A 19,435-nucleotide genomic window follows, 5' to 3' on the forward strand; every position below is an offset into this window, starting at 1 on the left:
TATTTGACAAAAGGATGCTAATCTTGTTATGATACAAGTATATCATCCATGTCGTGCCGCTAGATAGAAAAAAGTCGAATGAATGGAAGTAAATAAATAGAAATAAAAATCTCCCTGTGTACTCACTGACATGGTTCGACCCTTTTGCAAAATGGCGTCAATCACTATGCATAGAAAACTTTGTGTTGTAGCTGTAATTCTAGTTTTATACCATGTAGATGTGTGTATTGGGCAGGCTACGTGCGATACAATAGATCCCTGCTCTTGTACCATGAGTGACGGATCTGGTGTGGTGAACCTTCGGCCTTTGGTGTCAGGAACGCCGACGTGAGTAGAACACTATCTGACGTCACAGTTCTGTTGCAATAACGTGACTATCACATGCTTAGCAAGGAGACACCATGAACGCAGTGCATAGAGAAAGAAGCGTCTAGTCAAATGTATTTCTCTTTTTAAGTTTAATCAGAAACATTTCTGTGCTGATTTTGTCTAAAGGCCTCATTTCTCAGAGCAAGAATCAGTCCTAAACGATGGCAATAACTTTGCATAGCTTAACGAAATCTAGACGTGAAGCTTTCAGGCAGAAGCGCCACTGACCCCCCCCCCCTTGAAGACATTTACATTTTATAACTTGCAATTCTCAACAAATATTGTATACCAACGTTCTTTAATCATACAATACAATACAACCAAAAATATTCCATAATGAGCCATGTACATAGTCTAGATGCTACATAACTAAAAATGCGAATATGCACCATTGACACAGATTTGAGTTCTTGTAACGTTACTGTTTATGTACAGGTACAAGGACTACTCCGCTACTCAAGTACCTGATGACTACCTGTACTCCTGGAGCCCCTGCACACCGTTCACTGAGGCAGGGTCGGACGATCCCGCGTCCTGTACGAACGTGGCGGTACGATAAGCACGACTTTCGTTTCAATTTACGTTTGCAAAGTTTGGTCTTGTGGACCATAAACATTGACAAAGATTGCATTACCGTATACGAACCGCGAACAATCGATGACAGCAAAAGAACGATACCCCCCCCCCCCCAAAAAAAAAACACACACACAACTTGATTGCCCAGATGTTTTAGGACACTTTAAACACACACGCAAATGGCATATTTTTCCAGTCATTTATAGATATAAGCACTACTTACTAAATAATTGAAAACGCCCAAACTATTTCAGGTATGCCAGGTTTCCAAGGATGCCACAGTTTCGTACGGCCTGGGAACGCAGGACTCGGCAGCTTTTACCGTTACTTCTGACCCGGTTCTCGGACAGACTCTGAACCTGGTATACACCATGCCTCAGGGAGGGAGGTATGTGGATGATTGGTAGCTTTCAAACATCACTTCCTTTCTTTGAACAGTACTTCTTTTCTTTAAGTAGTACTTCTTTTCTCAAAAAGTACTAGTCTTCTTTTCTTTGACTAGTGCTTCTTTTGTTTGAATTGTACGTCTTTTCTTTGACTAGTACTTCTTTTGTTTGAATTGTACTTGTTTTATTTGAATAGTCCTTGTTTTCTTTGAATAGTAATCCTTTTTTAACAGTGCGTGTTTCTTAATAGTGCTAGTCTTATCTTATTTTCTTTCAATACCGCTTCTTTTCTTCAAATAATACTTCTTTTGTTTGAAAATTACTTCTTTTCTGTTAAATGATACTTATTTTCATTGAACAGTACTTCTTTCTTTTAATAGTACTTCTTTCTTTGAACAGTACTTATTTTCATTGAATGGTACTTACCTTTTTTCGAATAGTACTTATCCGTACTTTCGTCTGGTTTGATAACAATTGGGACTGACCTGGTAGTGCTGGAATGGGACTGGAATGGGGTTGGAATGGGGTTAGATGCTTCAAATGTTACTTTGCCAGCTTTGGTTCCTCTTTGCCTATTCTTTACGATGTGTTTTATCTTAAATATTTCAGAGTAGCAGGAGTTACTCTCCAATGTAGCAAGGGGGCAACAACGTTCAGTGTCACAGGAGAAGTCACAACTGGCGCTTACGTAAGCTTTTTTTGCCTTGTACGGTACATGGTGTATGATTATAATGATGAAAGTCACGCTCAGATATTGCATTATATCCGTGAATATTTCCATCAGGTTGATAAGTCACTGAATGAGAAGACTCACATGTGGTTGACCTTGTACTGCAGCTGTATGTGTCGGTGCTTATTACTTTTGGGACCGCATCTGTAAGCAGCGACACCTATAGCTGCAGTGCAAAGTGAACCAGTCAGAATTGCCCTGAGGAAGGTGACAAACGGTCACCGAAACGTCGGTTGAATAAAAAACTTGATTGTTTGAGGACTTTTATTCATTGCATTATATCATTTTTTTCAATAGAGAAAACTAAATCTAAATAAAAGGTATTGATAATCATTTTTGTCAACTCCAAAGGCGTTTGAGCTGTCCAGTCCGTGTGCCTGTCCAGGGGCGGGGCCAGGCTGTGCAGGGGGCGGTCTCAGCGGGGGGTCCGTCTTCCTTATTATGTAAGTATCGTCTGATTCTTGTCCTTATAGACTAGTTTCAATATGTTTTGTCACTCTTTAATCGAAGTCAGGCATCTTTGAATAAAATAAATAACAGAGTTGAACTGATCATACAGTCTTGAGACTTGACTTTTCACGTTTGGCATACTAACTGAAATTTAAAAAACTGTAATGACATAATTCTGACCAACATTTGAATGACTTGGTACTTGCCTCCAAAATAATCGACTGAACTTCATCAACCTTGTTTACATAATACAACATTTCATGAATTAACATGGGATAGATTTTTAATCATAAAAGAAAATAAACCGCCAATACATTCTCAGAGGCAAGTCATAGCTAGTAGATGATTCAACACTTTTTTATCATTGGTTGAAACAGATTATTCGCCCTGGCTGGTGTCTACGTCATAGCAGGCACCATTTTCATGAAGTTCGTCAAAGGGGCGCAAGGGTCAGAGGTCATCCCTAATGTTGCCTTCTGGAAGAGTTTACCTGGATATGTAAAGGTATGTCAGACCATCCTAAAGTGTTTCTTCGCCTCAGCTGCCATGGCTAACAACGTATCCCAGCAATTTAGTTTTCCCTTTTGGTTTATTGTAAAACCACTGACAGATCTACATGTATAACGTTACATGCTCTAGCTATATGGTTCAACCGACGCAAGTTGCTATCATATAAGCTGACATAAGGTACAAGGATCTGTCGCCTTGTTGTATGATACTGATGTGCTTGACTGTTCCATGTTTTGTTTTTTCTTGTTCGCAGAATGGCGTGTTCTTTATTCTGTCCCCTTGTCGTGGAACCAAGGGGTATGACAGCGTGTAGTTAACCACTTTTACGTGGCAGTAATGATGCCAAAGTTGCTTTATCAATGATGCCATATACCATATTAGAGTTGTGGCTTTAAAACATTCCTATCTTGTCAATTAGAATATCAGATGCATATCTTAAGTTTTGATTAACAATTAATTGAAATGTTCAAACATACACCAAACTGACTGTTTTTTTATTGCATCTAAATGTTTTAAGATATAAATCACAGTAGTAAATTGTTACATTGAAGTAGGTGCTATATTGCGCTGTAGTTATGGCTGCCTTTCACCAAACGATGACAATGTGATGTTGCGTAGATACATCCGTCCTGCGGGTAGTAAAAACAAACAATAATTTAATGACAATTATATACAACCTTTGGTTGTTGCTACATAGCTGATACATTTTTGATTACGCAATAAACTTCATTGTCATTGTCATCATAACATCTAAATGACTACTTTGTTTTCGCATACACTTAACCAGCATACAGTTTTCTAAGGAATGTGTACTTTCTTATGGTTAAGAAGTATGCATAATTCAACACGATGGTCTATGATCAAAGTTAAAGAAAAAATACTATATGGATATTTTGCACTCATGGGTAACAAGTAACTATAGACTAAGGAGCAACAGACCTTGATATAGCTTAGTAGACTTTTCCAAAAGTCACCGTTAGGAATAGCTTCCCATCCTACTTTTCTTTTCACCACCGCTTTGAGGATGGAGCCGAATATGAAGTAGACAGCAACGGCGGCCAGAACCCTGACGCAAATAAGAATATCAAATGATCAACAGAGCAAGTCATGCAATTTGGAATAACACAAAACCATATATCAGATATATGTTATGTAGAACTAGAGAGGATTTCTGATACAATGGTTAGTTTAGGTACTTACGATATACAAATCAAACTCCCGATGCTCAGGCTACTACCGGCACAGTTTGGTCCTGCTCCAGGGCATGCGCACGGGCTTCCCAATATGAAATGCTATCAAGATCAAGGACACATAAACCATGTACAGACGGGGGGAAAGAATGAAAAGCACGCAAAAACGATGAAATGAAGTCAATTCAAGATACACCATGTTGTAGCATGCATAGCGTTTGATTGGTATAAATATTCTAAAACAACTAGAAATAACAATGTTTCACAATCGTCCAATGTTTTCTCATCATCAAGTGGTCTGGTGCCTAAGCAATTCTATTTTACCAAACATGTTGTTGGTAAGAGGGGGTCTGGAAACATCGACAAATATTATACACTTACGTAGATGATGGTTGCTGGTACGGCCCCCACAACTGTGAAGTTCGTACCTCCTGTAGTACACTGCAGTTGAACCAGCGTCACCCTGGGCACATCAAAACAGTGAAATATCACAAATAGGTTGATAAAAGATTCGGACTAATTGTCTGCTATTTGAACACATTGTGCACAATAGATGGCATTGTATCTTATATCGTTGAATATTAAACAACATCTGCCGTGGGAGGCCCCATCCGCGGACTGCCATAGACACACATGATTTGAGTTATGAAAATGTAAAGAGCATACATAATTGCTGTAACAGTGCTGTCTCTTGCTAACTTCCTTCTTTGATTTCAGAGCGACACTATTGCCTAAAAAAAACTAATTTGAAATTTGACGAAAATATTTGAAGATCTTATTATTACTGATATCTACTATTGTAATCTTGCCATTACAAAATGTTACATATAAAATCTATTCTTAAGTCTCTCGTGCTGATTCCCACCCATTGACTGATACAAGCTACAAAGGACTTGGCTAGTTTGGAACATGTGTCACCTGAGCTGGTCTTCAGTTATGTACATGGCCACAACAATCACCTCTCCCGTGTCATCTGATTTCGCTGCTTGGAACTGGACAGAGCTTTGGTGACCAAGGTCATAGTCATCACTGCCGTTCTTGGTCTTCTGACACACCTTTAGGAGGAATAGTATTCATCTTTTTCTAATCAACCATTCACCGCGTTTTCTACTTTTTGAAAGCTCAATGCCAATGACATGAAATGTCTTCTATCATTCACGGAAAACTGTTGTCTTTTCTGAAAACATTCATGAAATATTTACATCAAGTACCTACTGTGTTCTCTTTGGTGGGACAAATTAGTAACACCACAGAAATGACTTAAAGCCATACTAGCTAATGGAAGAGTCATTTTTGTGACGTCACGACCCGTTTCTGATTTGTCCAATCAAAGAGCACACAGTACACAGTTGATTTAAAGAGTACATACATGTTCTCATAAAATACCGATTTTGTGAATGATAGAGAAAATTTCATTTCGTTGGAACTTTAAATGACAAACATTTACTGTCAGTGTAGAAACACTTGACATACGATTAAGATTGTTGAATGTCGCTTCTAAGAAAAAACAAACCAACTTTGAATCTATACTCACCGCTACATCCTCACATGACGACCCTTGACTGAAAGGTTCACACGGGTTCCATGAGTACAGGTAGTCGTCTGGATACGTGGTTGCTGGAAAGTCTTTAAATCTACAGACACCGAATATTCAACAGTCATGTTCAATAAGTATTCACGACCCAATTTTACGTGAGCCAAACTGTAGCGGGCAAAGTACAAATCACATTTAGTGCCTCATAGGTCTCGAAGCTTGGTACAACCCATTTGAACCACGGCAGCAAATTTTCAACCTCTTTTCAAGTGATTTGTATAAGGGATTTGCTTTATTCTTTGAAATACGGGGTTTGTTTTATTTCTATAAGTGAGATTTACAACACATAAAAACTGCATAAATATTCCACATTGCCATATTTCATAATCATATACATGTATATCATATCCGTAAGATAAAATGATAACGTGATTTCGGACTCACGTTGGATTGCCCGTTACTAGCGGCTGCAGGTTGACCTCGCCTGACCCGTCCCCCATGACGCACGAACACGGCCCTGTTTTGTTACAGCTCAGATCCTGACACGAAACTGTGCCAACATGCAGTAAAAGACTTACGAATAAAACGGGAAACTTCGTCACAGTATTGACGGCAAGCTTCATAGTGGTTTACAGGATTGAACCAATTGTTTGAGGGGGAGTAGCGTACTTTGACTTTACTAACATTGATTTCATTTTGGATTACCTTGGTTGCCCCCCTCCCCAGTTTGGTACATACAAAACAAGCAATCCTGTGTCACCTGCTGGTCTCGTGACAGTCCTAGAATACAAAGGCCACGTAGCCTGTATCTGCCTGGTTGTTTGTTATTAACGTTATAGTGTTTGTTTGAATGTTTGTCTGAGTGTTCATGGTTTAATCCTTGGAAAGATTTGAGCGTATGAAGCACACAAAAAATAAAAGATCAACACTTAAATTTGTTTATAAATATTAGATTCTTTATTAGACATTGACTAGTTTTGACATTCGACCGAACAGTTTTTCTTATCATGCCAATATTACTCCTTTCGAATTTCACAGCTGGACAGTGTAATATGGTAATAATGTAGACACAGTCTTGCAGGATCATCAAAGCATAAAGAAGACATGGATATATGGAGACATGATTTTGAATAATATATATGACTATCATTAATGCTGGAAACACTATGTCAACTATATATTATTAGTGCACACATTAGTAAAACACGGCAAAAGTAATTATTAAGGTACATGTAACGTTACGTAATTAAATTTTCACAAGCTTGGCTTCTGTACACGGTTACAACGAAATTAGCAAAGGGCTAGTCTAGTTAACTCATTTGATATTTTCAAAAGCATGTATACGTATTTTCTATGATGGAGTCTTGTATAAAGTCAGCTTTGCGAAGTGCAGTATTACTTGAAAGCACTTGATCTTGGTGTTGGTACAGGTAACGTGCATGTGTCCATGTTGCCTAGATCTCGGTGTAGCCCTTTTTGCGACACGGCATACTCGCCCACGTGAACACGAATCCGTCCTTTTGAAGAGAACACAGATTTAGGAAGTTTCAGTAAAGACGTAATAACATACCTACTATTTCTAACGTTGTGTAGATTGAAAAAATGTTCACAGTCAATGATAATAGGAAGAGTTTTTACCCTTTTTAATGTGTCTATCGATGAAATATGTGAGTTGTATCCAAAAATAACTCCGTGGAGAGATGTCGAATAACCATATCTGTGCATACACGAAATAACAAAATCTTTACATATGATTAATTTCATCATGCCGGTGAATAACTGAAAATTAAAGTTCTTTATTCACAACCACACATTCATGCATGTGATGATACTTTACATTGTGGACCCAGTATGGTTACTTAACAATATCTACAATACTTTACGTTTGGGACCGCATTGTTAGCAGTGACACCCAGCTGCAGTTCACAGTGAACCAGTTAGAATTGACCTAAATAAGATGACAGACATTGCTATTCTCTACAGATGGTTTTACCTTGATCAGACCAGGAAGGGTGCTCCAGAACGCCAGATGAGGGACGACGTCTCTTCCTTCTCTCTCCCGTGCAAATTTGTTGATCAAAACTCCCGCCACGATGTAGATACACACTGTGGGGAAGAAGCTGACAGAGAGGTGTGAAATAGTTTAAGAAATAGTTAGATTGATCCACAAATCAGATGTTAATTATTCAAACAACTGGATACGTGTTTTAAACGGTCAGAAGTTTCAGATAGCACCCGCTATATCTCGTCAGAGACTGACAATCATCAGAAAGCGGATGCTATCTGAAACGTTTAACTGTTTACAAAACGTATCTGGATGCTGAAAAACTTTGTATTGCATATATTAGGATGTCTATCAATGTTAGACTGATCGCTTTAAAAACAAAATAGATACTGGATAACTCATTTCATCACACGTTAAAATATTTGCCAGTGTTTAACAGAGATTAACAGAACAAGTGAATTACACAACTTTTCCTTTCAATACTTCAATCCTAATGAGGCGAATTTTTCCAATCGAACATTTCATACAAAAGACAACAGTTGACCTACACAATACACATGATGGAGCCGACGCTTATGGAGACCGTTATGGTAGGGCCTGGTCCCGGGTTCGGTCCTGTAGGCCCTGGACCTGAGCCTTTAACACAGCATTCAGGGCTCTCCAGCGTGAAGTACTGGAAAAAATACGCGTTTTGACGATCGGGATATTTGCAAATCAGAGCTTTGCTCCTACGTATACAAGAAGCACTGCTAGTGGAGGTTAGGTGATTTTGTGATCTAGATTGCAAAACATAGATATTCTTTTATATCATGTGTATCAAACAATGATACATAATGTTCACTTGAACCAATATGTGCGCCTAGTTAGACATTTGCCTGTATTAACCCATACAAGCTTCTTCAATATTTGTACAAGAGACTTTAAATAAGTAAAATTCTTCGAAGGGCTATAATAAATGGTATTACCGAACAATCATATTGACGGAAAGGACAGTTATTATACATAATCATTTGTGAACATTATAGTAAATTTGAATGGAACTCATTCTACTCACAAAAGAGGTTGAGGCATCCGGATCCTCGCCATCCACGGTGAATACAGTGCTCGAACTGCACACTAGCTTCACTATGGTATGCCTGGAACACATAGTTAACATGTTGAGGTAAAATGATTCCATGAGCTCGACATCTAATTTAGTAAACATTTGTTGATTTTCTGACCTTTTGCAATACAAAATAGTACGAAAGTACGGTTTTTGCCATATAGATGGATGTCTTGCTACAATATGTTCAAATATAAAGAAATTGCTTTTCGAAGCAGTACCTTTGATAATCGTTGGCGTTGTAAGTTATGACGACGTCGTTTCCTTCCATAGAGAACAAAACGGTGTCCTGAGAGCCAATGTCGTACGATTCTCCAGACCCGTCACTCTTCACTTGACACGCCTACATGTAGATGGACGCACGTTATACTCACAAAAATACATATCACTGCCGAAAGTCATATTTCAAACCCAACGACAACAAGAGATACAAGGTATTTACGTACATGCTGAGATATCATATTTGACACTACATGTCAAATTTACAAATTTCTGTGCTAGATGAATGAGGGTTTTCCCTTAAAAAAAGTCTCCGACTAGTTTGGCAACCCTGGCATGTACATTGTAAGTACACGCTGAACCAATAAATAAAGAAATAAATTGATAGGAATAAAGGAGCTATGATGACTTAACAATCATAGTTGGACTTAATTTCATCACCAGTTGGCCCTTTTGTAGATAGAAAAACCCACCGCCACGCTGTAGCATGATTGCATGTCAAAAGGTGTGCATGGGTTGTACGAGTACTGCCAGTTCTCATCCGGCCACTTTGTCGCCTCGCCGTTAAATCTGCAATCAGTAAGTACCAGTTAGGTTATGGCAATTTAGTGGGTCCGTCGTACATTTGGACTTTGGTCCATATGAGTTACTTTGTTTGACAATGCGACGATTACAAACAGGACCATTCTTGTTAACATATCATGTTTTTATCCTTAATATTGTCATCTAATATGCTTCTGTACCTTAATCTGCTCAAAATTTCCCTGTTGTTTTGTAGAAAGGTTCTACTCTAAAATCTAAAACCAAGGGAGGAAAAAAGGACTTGTTTATTTACACAATGCTATCACTAGTGCTTCAATAAATAACGTAATCATTGAAAAACAAAAGGCATAGGTTATTATTACTCTGTGTCCAAAAAGACAGGAAAAAGCGAAATGAATATGGGGAAAATAACCGTATTGTGAAACTTTTAACAGACTCCTACAAACAACTGCGTAATACGTACGCCGCAGTCCCGGACCCAGCGAGAGCAGACAGATCGATTGTACCCGAACCGTCGTCCATGTCGCAAGAACACGGGCCGGTTTGGAAGCAGGTAGCAGATAGAGTTGGTCTGATCATAACTACAACTATAGCTGATAGGTACAATGGTAGGTAGCCTTTGCGAGACGCCATCTTGTTTATAGAACTTTGAAACTTTGGGCTACAGAGTCACGCGCTAGATTGGGGTCAACCAAGTTCACAAGATGGATCACGTGATTAACGGCAAACAAGGTGCACGCCACTGTGCGTGTGTGTGAGTATGTACGGTGTGTGTGTGTCTGTGAGGGGGGACGTGTGTGTGTCCGTAGCACTACATGTATGCACGAGTGGCAGTGTGCCCGTATGTAAGCGCTAGTACATGTGTATGTATGTATGCATGTATGTAAGAATGTAGGTATGTATATGTAGGTATGACATATGCCTACAGCACAAACATGTACCTGGCCATGTGTTGTTGATTTTATGCCATCGGAAGATATCGACTAAGTATCTGAAGCAAACAAGTAATCAACAAAAAAACAGTTCTAAAATGAAAGTTTTTATTAGACATTCAACAATTGGGACATTCGATGTTCGGGTTTTCCTAGTTGTGCCAACGTTTCTACTTCTGAATAGTACATGTGTATATCCATGATGATTGTAATATGTTCATGTTTAAGACAAATTGTTGGAGGGCTATGAAAGAATGATGAATAATGAACCATGGACAGATGAAGACCTGATCTTGTTTAATGCGTCTATCATAAACACTAGAAACGTTATCTCTGTGCGATGCCGTGGCACAAAGTCGTTCACATAAAAACTATGTAGTGCACACAAGTAATTTCCTAAGATAAAACATTAATCAAGATGATTGATAAACAAGCTATTTTAGTACAGAATACAGCAAAAGATGCGTGAACACAATATGGGAACCATCTATAACACACGTTCATACTTAACTTCTATTCCCACAAGCTCGGTTTCTGGACGTGGTTCACAACTTACGGACCGAGGATCCGGACTTCTTAACTCATTTGGTACTTTTAAAAGCAATTTACAAAATCAAAGTATCAAATTGTTTTCCAAAACGAAGTCTTGTGTACATGCACAGTCAGCCTTTCGAAGTGCAGTGTCACTTGAAAGCACTTGATGCCGGTGTTGGTACAGTTATTTCGTCTTTGTCGAAAACACGCGCACTAGTCTTGTTCATGTTTCATCTCCGCATATCCCTTTCTGTGGCACGGCAACTATTGAACACGAACAGGGATCCATCCTATGGAGGGAACAATAACACAGTCTCCTGAGATTGTACTGAAGACGAAATCACATATTCATCTTTCCTAACGTAATGTGGACAGTAAAAGTTCACAGCCAACGGTGATAGGAACATTTTTCACCTTTATCAGACCAGGAACACTGCTCCAGAACGCCAGATGGGGGAGGGCTTGTCTTCCTTCTCTTGCTCTCTGCGTACTTATAGATCAAAACTCCCGCTACGATGAAAAGACAAACTGCGGGAAAGAATCTGAGAGAAATGTGGAGGAAAATGGTTTTAGTTGATCTTTGTAAGAACAGAATAAACACAGAGTTACTCATTTCATTACACTCTAAAATGTATGTCAGTGTTGGCTTGGAAAATAGATCCTGTGTCCCTCGTGAGGGTTTAAATCTTTTTAGCTCTTGTGACTTACGGAACCTTTCCTTTCAGTATCAACTCTACACATTTCAAATCTAAATGTCGAAATATGCGATTTTCTTCAATCATACATTTCTACAAAGACAGTAAAAATTGACTTACACAAAGTACATGTTGATGTTGACGTTTATGGAGACCGTTATGATAGGGTCCGGTCCAGGTGCGGAAGTGACGGGCTCAGGTCCTGGAGGGTTGGGCCCAGGGCTTGTAGTGGGGTTGGGCCCGGGGCTTGTAGTAGTGTTGGGCCCAGGGCCTGGGCCTTTAACACAGCATTCTGGGCTCTCTAACGTGAAGTACTGGACGAATACACGTTTTGGAGCTTGAAATTGTGACAGTTAGAGCTTTGCTTCTACATTAACACCTAATGGTGGTACTATGGTGACTGTGTGTACTCGATTGCATAGATATATTTTTATCAATGTTATATATATAACAGGCGGCACTATAAATCCAGAAAGACACTCTAAACCGGAAAACTCCCATTTTTTCTAGGTAGATTGACCAAATCAATCAATGTCTACAAGTATGATGTAACAAAATTCTGTCAATATCTAGATAATGATTAGATGTCTCCAGGAACATGAACAATTCTGCAAAATTCTGTCAGCCAGAATTCTGGGAACTTCAGACAGAATTGATGCAAAATGTAAACTAAGTATCTATGGACATTGCAGCGAATTCTAATGGAACACACTTCACTTACATAAGAGACCATGGCATTGGGATCCTCGCCATCCACCGTAAATACAGTTCTCGAACTGCACACTAACTTCACTGTGGTATGCCTGCGATACACATATACATGTTAACATGTTTAATATAACGTGATTCTGCTGAATTTACGACTATTCAAATAAACATTTGCTGACTCTCTTACCTTTTCTAATACTATCCGATAGTAAGGGTGCATTAAATGGATGTCTTTATATCAAATTTTTTAAATGTTGATAATTTGTGATAAAAGTGCGGTGCTTGTCAAAGCCCTCGACGTGTGTACCTTTGACGATCGTAGGCGTTGTAAGTTATGGTGACGTCCCTTCCGTCCGTAGAGAACACAACGGAGTCATGGTAGCCTATGTCGTACGATTCTCCAATTCCATCTGTACTCACCTGGCACGCCTAGATATGCGCACATGTACAAATGTATGTTATATACTTAGAACATTTCATAAATGTCACTGCTACCAGTCATATTTCAAACTCAACGACAACTTAAGATACAAGGCATCTACCATACATTCTGAGATATTAGAATTTGATAAATACAGATAGATACTGTAAGTCTATTTATGTTCGCGAGCACTTAATTTTGCGAAACTTAGCAAGACAGGAGTTCGCGAGGTCTTTGTGTTCGCGAACGGGTGTTATCCATTTTTTTTCATATGTATATTTACCTAATATACATATTTTTGCTAGATAAAGGAAGTATGATCACGAGACATTCACAATATATGAAAATGGTAGTACTTCATTTACAGTTGGTGATTTTTTAAATCATACATCTAACCGTGTCCCCATTTCTCCCATGTTAATCTTAAGGCCCTGTCACACTTGTGCGTATATGCAAGTGCGAACATTTTTTTGGTTTATGTAAAGTTTGCAGGGAAGAAGTTGTTTTCTACTTTGACCCACCGTTATGCAGCCTAGTTATCGAACAAACAAAATCACTTCTTCGGCTGCAAACTGAACCTAAAAACAAAAACTTTGTAATACGCACTAAGGTCTGATCGAAAAACCCACCGCCACGCTGAGGCATGATTGCATGTCAAAAGGTGTGCACGGGTTGTACGAGTACTGCCAGTTGTGGTCCGGCCACTTGGTCGCCGCGCCGGTAAATCTGCAAAAAAAGGAAACATAAAAACAAGCAGTATTGTACAAATGAACAAACAAAAATCAGTTCACCGATATGATATTCAGAAAATGCAAGAATCACATTTTGGCTATTTTCACAGTGATAAACCTTTCGAATGACACCGACTTTTCTGACTGTACCATATCTACTTCGAATTGGATTGTCATCTTACGTTATATGGGAAATCGCTTCTCAACGTTATTTAAAGTATAGTAGTGTCCGTGTAAAGTAGCACAAGCACGGTCACGATGTGTGATGACGGAAAAAGCTAGACTAATAAGTGTTTGATGGAGTGAAGATCATAAAGAAATGGTTATCAATAATGTTTATGGCAATTTTAGTGGGCCCGTCGTATATCAGGGAAGGGCATTTTGGTTGGAGCTGCATTCATCTTTCGGAGGGGACATAAATGGTGGTTCCTTGATCGAGGAGGTGCCTCGAGCACGCTAAAAAGACACTACAGCAACCTCGTTACTTACATGGGAACCTACTTGCTGTATTTCGGATAACTATGAATATATTTGGACTTTGGTCGACATACAACAGTAATATACAACTTTTTAACAGACTCGTGCAAGCAATACTTACGCCGGAGCCGATGCCCCAGCTAGAGCAGACAGGTCGATTGTACCCGAACCGTCGTCCATGTCACAAGAACACGGACCAGTTTTGGTGCAGTTAGCAGCTAGAGTTGGACTGACTATGACTAAAACAATAATTGATAAGTACAACGAAAGGTAGCCTATCATGTGACGAGACGCCATGTTGTTTTTAAAACTTTGAGTCACGCGCTGATTGGGGTCAACCGAGTTCACAAGATGGATCACGTGATTAACGGCAAACAAGAATATTTGTACACCACTGTGTGTGTGTGTGCGTGTGTGTGTATGTTATTGTGTTTATGTGTGCGTGTGCTGCTTGCGCGCGTGTGTATCTCTCTCTCTCTCTCTCTCTCTCTCTCTCTCTGTGTGTCTATTCCTGTCAATGATAACATATCTACGATTCATATCATCCTTGTTCATATGTACATTAATCAAAATAACCCTAGGAGAAAATTCTCACGAAAATATGCAGATCACCTGTATTCCACAGTGCGCATGATGATGACGTCATGAGCAGGTCACTTCACAATGGCGTCCCGGCGGCAGCAGGAGATGGCGGGCGTTTCGGGTGGGGAAAATTCGCAGGTGAGAAGGAAGATATTCTACAAATCATCTGTTAGGATAAGATCTTGTCATCTGGTATTGGACGGTTCTATTACACAGCATTTGAGTTGCTAGCGCTTTTATCCGATTCGGTCACGTTAAAAAAAATGCATTTTACATGTAGGGAAAGGCGTCCAAGTGGCCATGTCCTCAGCAGGGTACATAAATATCATGTACCTTTTTGATAACAGTCCACGTACAGTATAGTTTTTCCATTTCCATTTCACTATTCTTTATATAAATTATAGCGGATAATGTGTAACATCATCCGTGTGTTGGTGAAGACTCATAAAAATTGAAGTATTATTTACACATTTGAGCAGCACGGCTTTTTTGCTGTGGTTTTCATATGATAGCCTGTCGGGACGCCGGTTCAAATGTATTGTTGTCTTCAGTTTCACAGACAAATGTCCATGACATAGTATTTGCGACGTTAGGTCATATAAACGTACCGTTGTGTTACTTATGCCCCCTTTCCACTAGACTGCGATCCCTGGGCCACCACTGAGCGAGCAAAATGGACTTGTATATGTGACCCTTGATTTGATCAAACCTCCTTGATTTGATAATTGGAAAAAGATGCACGGCGTAGAATTTGTGATTTAGAATACAACAACTGTATCCACAATATATTCGTTGAGCTAACTGTCAAATCTTTGTCGTTTAGCGGTTGCGGCCTCTAGTAGAAAGGCATTTTAGAAGCAAAGGTCTTGTTATGGTACATGTAGTTCTAAATTAGAGTAGTGTCAAGGACACCCCTTGCTTGGGGCAAGGACTCAAGGAGGTTTAACCTCATTGCTTGGGGTGAAGGTGATCTGTATTCATCGGCGTGGTAACACAATTGTGCTAAAGCTCTTGAAACTTTTGAGCCTGGCACATAAATATAATGTTCAAAAGAATGGAGAACAAAGTATATGTATTCAATTTTGCATGCACCAATTTTTATCCGTTAATGTACGCATAAATAATCGCCAGAGCCTATACAGGTGAGAGTCCTATATGTCGGGACACAAACTACATTTCGGGACAGTGGGAGGACATGGTTACCTGGTGCGCACGCCGTGTTGGTTACAAATTACACACATGTTGTTTGTGGACATTTGATAGCCTCCATAGCAGGCTCTAGCGGGCTTTTTGGGGGCTTATAATACACTTTTTGAAGCTAGTCCGTAATAACCATCAGCCAAAAAAGGCCCGGTAGAGCCTGCTATGGAGGCTAGACATTAACACTACCAACTCGATTTTGGGTTAAACAGCCATTGTGGGTGTATAAGCTTGTAGAAAACCTATTTCCCTACTTCACACATTTATGTACTTTACAAAAATTCATGTTCCTAACGCGACTAGACAAACCTAACATTGAAAAACACGTCTGTTCTTTTATATCTACTATAACCGAAAAGCGAGGAGAAGTGGAATTTATCTAATGATAGTCATATTCTTTTTGTATCCGTTAACTGTACTTGTTTTTTTTGTTTTTTTTGTGACCTGTACATGCCACAATGTGTGGCAACAATAACAAGGCAATCAATACAAGGAATGCTAAATAAAAGGAGTGAGAGGATGGATCTCATTGTTCTCTCCTGGGCTGATTATGCAAGTTTGGGGTGAAAACCCATGTGTTTACTTTGCAACAGAACACAATGGAAAAGTCCCCTTTTTTTGATCAATGCAATTCATAACACCTCTGGTACAAAGTGTGAAGCAGGGAAATGCTTGTTTTGCCAAACTATAGCAATGATTTTCCTCTTGCGAATTTGCATTTATGACAATCTTTATTGACACAACAAAAGTACATAAACTTTCGTAATGTGCCCTACAACTAAACATACAAACAATGAACAATAGAAACAGAATGATTAATCTACGTACACGTATATGAATAATTCAACATGTCGAGTTCAACCTATCCCATATCTATAGAATGGAAATTATGTATCAAATTCTGTTGAGCAAGCGGAAAGAAGGTTGAACAGCTTTGAGCGATTATCATGATTTTGTGGACAATCTAGGATAAAGTGTTGTTTATCTTCAGTCTCATATTTGTTATGGAACTTGGGAGGCTTTTGCCTAATCTGGGAACATCGTAGTTCTTGGTATGATCCTTCTTTTCTCAGAACAAAAGCTAGCTAACCCGGTCTAGAACAGGGTCCAATACACACATGTGTCTGGGAACTGTCTGGTCTGCTGTATTTCTTATGAAACAAATTAAGACTGTTTACATTGTCTGCAAAAGGCATCACTCCATGTTCTATTGTTTGAAATTTACATGTGAGCTGAATAACAAAGCTTTCGGAATAGAGCCAATATGCCAAAAGAAAATTTCGCCCCAAAATGTTGCCTTTGCAGCAGTACCAAATTTCTTTCAGTTTTATCAAGAACTTTAACAATTTTCTTGATACTGTGACAGGTCATACCTCACTGAATACTTGAAGAAGTACAATTTTTGTCTGCTTTGCTATTACCCATGCAATGTTGACATGTTCACCACCATCTGCGCCTGGATGTTACTGAAAACGTTTGTAAAAACGTTGCGTTTTTGTTCCTCAGTTTCACTTCATCGTGCCTCTAAACGTGGGAGGCTACCACTACACCAGCACCCTGCCGGTACTGCGCAAGTTCGAGGAGTCCATGTTGGCGGCCATGTTCAGCGGCCGCCATCTTGTCGTGAAAGACGAAGAAGGTCGTTACTTCATCGAACGAGACGGCGCCAACTTCGGCCACATTCTGAACTTCCTGCGTGATAGTCAACTGCCTCCTTCGGAAAAGGTAAGCCCTTTAAGAAAGAATTACACACATAAGCCTGAGTAAAAGTCATACAAATTATCGTGAAAAAGGAATCTGTAAAAAGCTGAATAAATTCTCTCCTTAACCCATTGGGTGATACTTGTACTATTTGTAGTTATCTTTTCTTATATACTAACAAGTGAGATTGATCGTAAAACGTTAACTCCTATGAATTATGTAAAGTTCGTATGAATACATAGGCGCTCCTGAAAGTAGAACGTCGAATTAAGACATTACTGGAAGTATATAGGTCAATAATAACTGTTTCTTGACACCATGCAGTTCAAGGAAGTCTACAAGGAGGCGCTGTACTACGGAATCAAACCTCTTGCCGACATCCTTCGCCGGCACAGGTCCATCTTCGAAGAGGAAGAAGTCGCCAAGTTCGCCGACCAATGCCCTAACGCCCAAGACAAGGCCGAAGAAATCGCCTCCCTCCTTCAGAAGAAGTTCACCGACACCCTGGGCACAAAGAGTCGTGTGGTCCTCCAGTTTGCCCAGGACCTGTCATGGGAGTCCGTTCACCGTAACACGGTCACGGGAAAAGCCATTGAAAACTACTACATCCCCTACGACTTCGAGCAAGAGAAGAGCCACGAGGATCACAAGTGTCCCTTGCCGGAGATAGCCATGGGAGAGATGTCTGAGTCCGACCGGGGGAAGACGCTGAATTTCTTCGGGAGCTACTTCGGGAAGCTGGGGTACAAGATGGAGGTGACCCCGGGGGAGTGCGGGGAGGAGGTGTGGTCACAGAGGATCACCTGGCCCGGGGACGGGGCGGGGCTCAATTCTATCAACATCCACTGCTCCAAGAAAATCTACACACTCGACTTTTCTTAGACAGGACACGGCAAAACTAACACTGGCATCCAGTGTACAATGGATTTACCAGTCTCTCTTCGGGGTAGAAGAAGCTTTATGCCGCCGGGGTAATCTTTGGCACCCGGTAGGTAGGAGTTTTACGCGGTTGAAGTTTGATAGACGGGACAACGGCTGTTCTATTATTGTAACATTTCTGATATCACAAAAACTTTGGAGCTACCTTATCCGCAATCCGCACAATCAATGATTCAACACCTTGATATCAATATACTGTATTTTTATCACGGAGTTATGATGGACATAGTTTGATGTAGGTTTAATAGAAATATTTGATTGCATTTATCTTAACATTGATAAGGTGAACCGAAGGACAAGGTCACTTAACTTTAAGGTAATTTAGGGACAACACCCGAACAACCACGTGTTCATAGTTGTAAACAAGTCCTGAAAACCAGGACAAGGTTGACCGAAGTTGTAGACGAAAGTAAGTCTATCCAGAGTATCTTGTAGAATGCTTTAATATGACTTAACATCGGAATTTCAATTTCGACTCATCTTTGTACACGGTACTTAACACTGTCCACCGTAATCTAAAGGAGCAGCGTCGACATATTTGCCAATGAAAATTCCATTTCTCAAAGCAGGCAAATACACTGGTTTAATTTGGTGTTGCAGAAAACGGCATTGCATGAAGGCGGATATCTACATTATGACGATAACTATGTAATGGTTGAATTGACTATTTACTATTGACATAAAAGACAGAAAGTTCTATTTCTAAACAACAATAAAATAATTAAACGATTAAAGCGTGATCTTGTATATATGTTCTCTGTAGTGAAATCAACGGGCTTGTTTGTTAGATGGTGGTTTGAAGTTTGTTCGTGGAGTTTAAAGGATGAGAACGTTGGGGAACTTGGATTTAACAAGGCTATATCATCTACGAATTGCTGAAAGTATCAGGAAACATTAACAT

At 39.6% G+C, this 19,435-nt stretch overlaps 5 protein-coding genes across 5 annotated transcripts; 2 read left to right on the forward strand and 3 right to left on the reverse strand.

Annotated features, from left to right (window-relative positions):
- The first annotated feature begins 75 nt into the window (after positions 1-75).
- Positions 76-3,776, forward strand: LOC136447774 (uncharacterized). The gene is made up of 7 exons (XM_066446818.1): positions 76-327; positions 805-919; positions 1,200-1,333; positions 1,941-2,019; positions 2,413-2,504; positions 2,889-3,015; positions 3,275-3,776. Exons 1-7 carry the CDS (start codon positions 131-133, stop codon positions 3,332-3,334), a joined length of 804 nt encoding a protein of 267 aa, XP_066302915.1. The 5' UTR covers positions 76-130; the 3' UTR covers positions 3,335-3,776.
- LOC136447775 (cation-dependent mannose-6-phosphate receptor-like) lies at positions 3,551-6,561 on the reverse strand. Its single transcript, XM_066446819.1, has 7 exons — positions 6,190-6,561; positions 5,746-5,845; positions 5,130-5,266; positions 4,593-4,674; positions 4,222-4,313; positions 3,961-4,087; positions 3,551-3,650 (listed from the first exon to the last, which is right to left on the reverse strand). Exons 1-7 carry the CDS (start codon positions 6,366-6,368, stop codon positions 3,579-3,581), a joined length of 789 nt encoding a protein of 262 aa, XP_066302916.1. The 5' UTR covers positions 6,369-6,561; the 3' UTR covers positions 3,551-3,578.
- Positions 6,562-6,679: 118 nt separating this feature from the next.
- Positions 6,680-10,278, reverse strand: LOC136447582 (cation-dependent mannose-6-phosphate receptor-like). The gene is made up of 7 exons (XM_066446584.1): positions 10,078-10,278; positions 9,545-9,641; positions 9,074-9,195; positions 8,805-8,886; positions 8,299-8,423; positions 7,739-7,865; positions 6,680-7,262 (listed from the first exon to the last, which is right to left on the reverse strand). Exons 1-7 carry the CDS (start codon positions 10,245-10,247, stop codon positions 7,200-7,202), a joined length of 786 nt encoding a protein of 261 aa, XP_066302681.1. The 5' UTR covers positions 10,248-10,278; the 3' UTR covers positions 6,680-7,199.
- Positions 10,279-10,637: 359 nt separating this feature from the next.
- LOC136447581 (uncharacterized) lies at positions 10,638-14,404 on the reverse strand. The gene is made up of 7 exons (XM_066446583.1): positions 14,234-14,404; positions 13,534-13,630; positions 12,791-12,912; positions 12,497-12,578; positions 11,896-12,089; positions 11,495-11,622; positions 10,638-11,370 (listed from the first exon to the last, which is right to left on the reverse strand). The coding sequence occupies exons 1-7, from the start codon at positions 14,392-14,394 to the stop codon at positions 11,345-11,347; spliced, it is 810 nt and encodes a 269-aa protein (XP_066302680.1). The 5' UTR covers positions 14,395-14,404; the 3' UTR covers positions 10,638-11,344.
- A 312-nt stretch (positions 14,405-14,716) lies between these two features.
- On the forward strand, positions 14,717-19,268 carry LOC136446965 (uncharacterized). Its single transcript, XM_066445625.1, has 3 exons — positions 14,717-14,832; positions 17,401-17,619; positions 17,920-19,268. Exons 1-3 carry the CDS (start codon positions 14,776-14,778, stop codon positions 18,475-18,477), a joined length of 834 nt encoding a protein of 277 aa, XP_066301722.1. The 5' UTR covers positions 14,717-14,775; the 3' UTR covers positions 18,478-19,268.
- The last annotated feature ends 167 nt before the right edge of the window (positions 19,269-19,435 follow it).

The sequence above is a fragment of the Branchiostoma lanceolatum genome, chromosome 13 (genome assembly GCF_035083965.1).
Source record: "Branchiostoma lanceolatum isolate klBraLanc5 chromosome 13, klBraLanc5.hap2, whole genome shotgun sequence".
NCBI classification, from domain to species: Eukaryota; Metazoa; Chordata; class Leptocardii; order Amphioxiformes; family Branchiostomatidae; genus Branchiostoma; species Branchiostoma lanceolatum.